This window comes from Daktulosphaira vitifoliae, unplaced genomic scaffold (assembly GCF_025091365.1).
Source record: "Daktulosphaira vitifoliae isolate Bord-2020 unplaced genomic scaffold, ASM2509136v1 Scaffold_5, whole genome shotgun sequence".
Taxonomy (NCBI): Eukaryota; Metazoa; Arthropoda; class Insecta; order Hemiptera; family Phylloxeridae; genus Daktulosphaira; species Daktulosphaira vitifoliae.
In genome coordinates, this window is record NW_026099576.1 from 30,168,595 (window position 1) to 30,174,930 (window position 6,336).

The window sequence follows — 6,336 nt, forward strand, 5'->3', positions numbered from 1 at the left end:
TCATAACGCATTCACCCCACCCCACGCATCGCTCACTACACGACGGCTACACTATTCCTGTATAAATTTATTTTTGGTTATCGTACCCGTACACGCGTGCCTGTTATCAATATTATATATATATAAACAAATTTTTATTTTCACTGACCAATACCATCCGCGTGCTATACGGCTTACGTATATATTCCTACCGCCGTTTATACCTCAGGTATAACGTTAGTAAGACCCGCCCGCTCATCAAACACAGCTATACCTAGTGCATGATACGTTTACGTACTTGAGTCGCTTTACTTGTATATATATATATATATATATACAGGGTGTTCAGTAAGTCAGGAAACGGGTTTCCTGACTTACTGAACACTCTGTATAGATATAAAGTATTCATTCCGATTACGAGGATTTCCGTATCGTCATTTTTCGTCACTACCTCCACGTTCCGGGAGTGAGTAATTTGCGCGCCTGCTGCTTTCCTTGGATGTGGTAGCCGTTTCTCTGACTACCTCTCCGGAATCGAACTCTGATTTCCCGTTACCCGTTACAACCATGATATTGATATTAACTATTATCATAACATGAAACTAAAAAGTGAAAAATAAATATAGTTTAAAAAAACTAAAAAACACGCTTTTAAAGCACATCGAACTAAAAGTTAAAAGTAATTTTTAAAAGCGTGGGGGCTTTGTGCCATATTTTTCGTATTTGAGCGCCCGACGCTTTTATTACAATAATACTAGTATTTTTTGTTCATAATTATTTTAAAAATTATTTTTAACTTTTTAGTTCGATGTGCTTTAAAAGCATGTTTCATTAGTTTTTTTAAACTATATTTTTTAAAATTATATTTTTAATTCTTACCAAATTGTCCACCTATGCAGTCAAAGAGAGTTCTATTTCAACAATGAACATTACATCCATGTTTTTTAACGTATAAATTAATAATTTAAAATGTTTGTTTCTTAGAAGTAATTAATTTACTTATTCTATAATAAGAAATATTATTCATTAACATATTACCTCTTGTTTGCAGGTTTGTGTAAATTGATTTTTTTTTGTTCTGAAAAATATATTACACTTTGCAATTAGCACTAATTAGTTTTGAAAATTTCTAACAATATATACATTATAATTTTTGCATTGATTTAATCAATGATCTAGCACTTATAATATCTATCTCTTACACTTTAGGTAGTCAGACTTACAAATACATAATTTCAACTTCTTATAACGCATTTAATCACTTAATATAACTATATTTTATGATTATTAGCAAAGTAATTAATAATTATTATTTTTTTATTTTATGAAAAGTGTCTGTCAAACATAATGGTATTTCTAAACATTAACAACTATCTTTTACCAATAAAAGTGCATTATTTTCTTTTTGATGCAGGTAAGTTATAAGCAAACAATATTAGAAATAAGAAAACTGTGAGAGTAAACAATAATATTTTTCAAAAAATTATTGATAAATATTCAAGATTTTACTGTAATAAATTTCATAAAAATACGAAAATACGAATAATAATACTAAAAGAAATTGTTATAAGATAGTATTTAGTTATACTTTTGTTGTTTATGATAAGGTAGTTTTATAAAACTTTCTTTTTTTTTTTTTCATTTTTTGTATCTATGAAACTTCATTTTAAGTTCAAAACTTAAAAATGCATATAGAATGTAATCTTTTTCAACTTAATTTTTGAAAGTTTTCCGGAAAAACTGACACTTATATATATATATCTTAAATTAAAGATAATGTAATATACTTTATTATGATTAACAATGTCGGACTTTATTTTATTTACACGGTGAGAATTTAAAATTTTTAACTTTATAATGCTATAACTTTTTGAAAACTGTATAGATCATAATAATTCTTTTTATGATAAGTACTATTACTATAAATACTACTATATATTCTTAATTTATGCGACATACTTTATTTTAAATCGGATTTATAAATGATAAAACTTGTAATAAGGATATAAATAAGGAAATATGACATCATGTGTGCTTTTGGAATAATCTACCAATTTTTTAAAATTAAACACTTTTACAGATTTGCATCCAAACGTTATTTATGATAGTGATTTTAATCACTGCCATATATCATTTATTCTGGACCCAATTACGCTACGTCCCCATTATACTGGGGTTATAAACAAACAATATTAGAAATAAGAAAACTCTGAGAATAAACAATAATTTTTTTCAAAAATTTATCAATAAATATTCAATATTTTACTACAATAAATTTTATAAAAATACGATTATAATACCAAAGAAAAGAAATTGTTATAAGATAGTATTTAGTTATACTTTTGTTGTTTATAATAAGGTTGTTTTATAAAACTTTCTTTTGCTTATCATTTTTTTTTGTATCTATGAAACAAAAATTAATAACTAACATTATTCATATATTTGTATATTTTATAAGCACAATAATTATTTAAATTTTTATCTATTAATAATTCATAAAATTTAAAATAATGAATAATACAATATTAATAAGTTTGTTTAATATTTAAGATGGTTACGTTTTTAATCATTTAGTACAATTTTTTTTTCTTATCGTAATATTTAAATATTTTATTATAAAATACCAAACGTAATTTATTGTTTCGTATAACACGTTTCATATATATGTACAATACAATAAAATACATTTCAAAAATTTTTTATTTTTTTACTTATTAATAAATTTTAGGAATAATATGGTATTAGATAAACATATAGCTTTTAGTTTGGGTATTTTAATTGCAACCACCAAATGAGAGTACCACATTGAAAAGATATAATTAAAATATTAAAAATTTAATGTATATTTTATTGATTTTTAGAGCATATTTTAATATACAGGGTGTAAATCTTTCGAACCATAGTAATGTATGGGCGAGTATCTCGGCAAAATGTAAAATAGGACCTCGTTTTTTTTTTTTTTTTTTTTTCAAAAATTGGAGGTATTTTGGAATAACACCCTCCGAATTTCGCTAAAATTAAAAATAAATCATACCACAATATTTCCCGCAAAATTCTCATACAAATTGAGTAGTTACTCGATTTTTTGTAACTTTTACGCCTTCCCTTGAACTTTGGGTTCAAAGTTGGAAAAAAATTTCACATTAGTATGACCCATCAATTTGTATTGTAATTTTACAGAGAGTCCTGTGATGTAGTTTATTTTTAGTTTAAACGATTAAATAACAAAAAAAAACCGAAAAAACCTACAAATAATGTAATATTTATGCATTTTTATTGCATAAAAAAAGAAGCTATATTTTAAAGGTTATCTAATATTATGTGCAACTTAATTAGTGACTATTCAATAGTGAATAGTATTTTTCGAACATTTAAATAAACATTAACAAGCTCAGTGATGTACCATATTCTCATTATTGATTAATTTCGAAAAAGAGTAGTGTGCCGATTACATTAAAATAATTATTTCTAATTATCCTATTGTAATAAAGTTAAAAATATTTATTTCAGTATTATGATTGTTTTATTTTCCCGACCTAAAAAGAAAAAAATTTATAATTTTATAACAGTTCAATGATAAAAATTATAATCGGTTTGAATAAATAATAAAAGACGAAATAAACTCGTGAAATTAAAAAAATATCACATTATTTGTAGGTTTTTCGGTCTTTCTTGTTATTTAATCGATTAAACTAAAAATAAACTACATCACAGGACTCCCAGTGAAATTTCAATACAAACTGATGGGTCACACAAATGTGAAATTTTTTTCCAACTTTGAACCCAAGGTTCAGGGGAGGGCGCAAAAGTTACAAAAATCGAGTGACCACTCAATTTGTATAAGAATTTTGCGGGAAATATAGTGGTATTATTTATTTTTAATTTTAGAGAAATTCGGGTGGTGTTATTTCAAAATTCCTCCAATTTAGGAAAATAAAAAAAAAACGAGGTCCTATTTTTTACTTTACTAGGATACTCGCTCATATATTACTATGATTCGACAGATATAAACCCTGTATATTTTGTACGTTTTTGTGCTTATTAGCGTGATTATTTCATAGTTTTTATTACATAAGATTCTCAACCCCATTTATGACTTTTTTATCAACCAACAAAAAAATGTATATATTTTATCATCCTTCGAAAGTTAAATTAATAACAAAATTGCAGATGGTTTATTAAAGTTTTATTACTATAAACTTGAATAATTCTAGGTAATTCTCCTATCAACCCGTTCTTGTCGACTATTGCAAAACAACGAGGCTATTCTTCATCAATTGTTGGTGACATTATAACGTTTTTTATGTTATTAAATGTAGTGGTAAAACCACTCACCGGCTTCGTTACTGATAAATGGAAATGTCGGAAAACAGTATTTTTAGGTGCAATATTACTCAACGGATTAATAACACCCACTTTGTACTTCATACCTGATGCAACGTCCACAACGGGTGAAATACCTAACTCGGAAGTATTTTGTTCCTGGTCGTTTTGGCTGTTCACAACAATAGTCATACTAAGGATGATGCTTTTTATGATTGGTGAAGTTCTTCAGGAAACGATCTGTATGCAAATTCTAGGTAACACAAAAAAATAATATGATTAACTTATTTTCATTTCAAATATCAACAGAAAAATAAAAGCGTTTATCAAATGAAAGGACTTAAAATGAGTCTAAAACCCAACCCAACCCAACCTCTCATAAACTTAACTAAGAAAAAAATATAAATTTTTAAGGTTTTTAGCAAGTAAACATTAATGGTACATAGATGTTGATTTACAGAAAATAAAGTCCATGCAATCAAATTAAACAAATTAATGTACTATTTCTACATATTGTTCTATTTTTTTAACAGACGGAGATACGAAAAAATTTGGAGAACAAAGACTATGGGGAGCCGTTGGATGGGGTGTTACGTCAATTATAGCGGGAAGTATAATTGACTGGTACAGCAAGGGCCAAGAACATAAAAACCATCTACCAGGATATTTGCTTTCAATGATCATATTTTTCGTTGATTTTATGGTAGCACGAAAATTAAAGGTATGTAATGTAGACATCATGACAGAGTTGCCCGCATGGGGATAGTCAATAGATTCTTTTTGTACTACTTAGAATTTTTGATGTCACTATCAAAAACCTAATACAAAAACACAATCCTAACTACCAAATCTTTTCAAATCAGACAAAATTCCACCCAAATCGAATCTGACATTATTAGTATTAAAGATCTATATCAGTTAAAAGAATTTTCATTAATAATTTTGATTTAAAAAAAATTGTTTATGATAGATTTAATATATTGTAATTATCGCATAGTATTATGTTTATTGTCATTATAATATTAATTTTTGCCTTGCCAATTTTATTAACCAAATTAAAATTGCAATTTAATCTTTGTCAAAGTTTCCGCCAAAGATTAATATACTTCTAAATTTTAAGTGTTAATTTATCAAAAGTGATCCTCTCTAAAACTACTTTTAGAGTAGTTTAGTGTTCTGCTATCACCAAGTTGCTGATTAAGGCGTCTGGGTACCGACCGCTTTTTAGTAAAAATCAACCCGTTTTTGTTCCATCAGTACGACGAAACTACTGATGCGATAAAAATTCTGAAGACTTAACTGAATTCAGTATCATGTCACTTAGGTATCGGTCAGGCCATATTTTTGATATTTTGATGTTTTAACCCTTTATTATAGTTTACATTTTCGAATAATTTTAAAATTTTCAAAATAAATTTTTACGTTGAAGGAATCATAATTACAAAAAATTGGCCTGACCGATACCTAAGTGACATGATACTGAATTCAAATTTGTTTTGAGAATTCTTATCGCATTAGTAGTTTCGTCGTACTGATGGAACAAAAACGGGTTGTTTTGTTCGCTCATACTAATGGTTTTTAAACAATAGCAATTCTATATGACATGTCGTGCGCGTATGTGCGTTATCCGCAACAGCTATTTTATTGTCCATAGGTTGCATAGGGCAATACCGCTGCCTAAAAATAGTTACAAATGCATACTTGATATTATACCTGAATATATGATATTTGATTATTTGCTTATATCTTACTTTCAAAGTTATCATTGCATAGTAAGAAACAAATTTTGTTGTTGTATTCCTATATAATTGTCGCTAAAAAAATGAGGTCATAAAAAAATATCGTTATCAAAAAAAAAAATATATAGAGGTAATATATTAACATTATATAAGTGCCGTAAAAAAAATATAGTTTAAAAAACTAAAAAAACACGCTTTTAAAGCACATCGAACTAAAAAGTTAAAAATAATTTTTAAAATAAGTTTAAAATAATTTTGAAAAAAAATACTAGTATTATTGTGATAAAAGCGTGGG

General features: G+C 26.7%; 1 protein-coding gene across 1 annotated transcript in view; it reads left to right on the top strand.

Moving 5' to 3' along the window:
- Window positions 1-1,187: 1,187 nt before the first annotated feature.
- LOC126908604 (major facilitator superfamily domain-containing protein 6-like) overlaps window positions 1,188-6,336 on the top strand; it is an 11,432-nt gene continuing 6,283 nt past the window's right edge. The window contains exons 1-3 of the mRNA XM_050690835.1: window positions 1,188-1,393; window positions 4,194-4,559; window positions 4,836-5,023. Coding sequence (XP_050546792.1) covers window positions 1,327-1,393; window positions 4,194-4,559; window positions 4,836-5,023 — 621 coding nt within the window. The 5' untranslated portion in view covers window positions 1,188-1,326. The remainder of the gene's footprint in view (window positions 1,394-4,193; window positions 4,560-4,835; window positions 5,024-6,336) is intronic.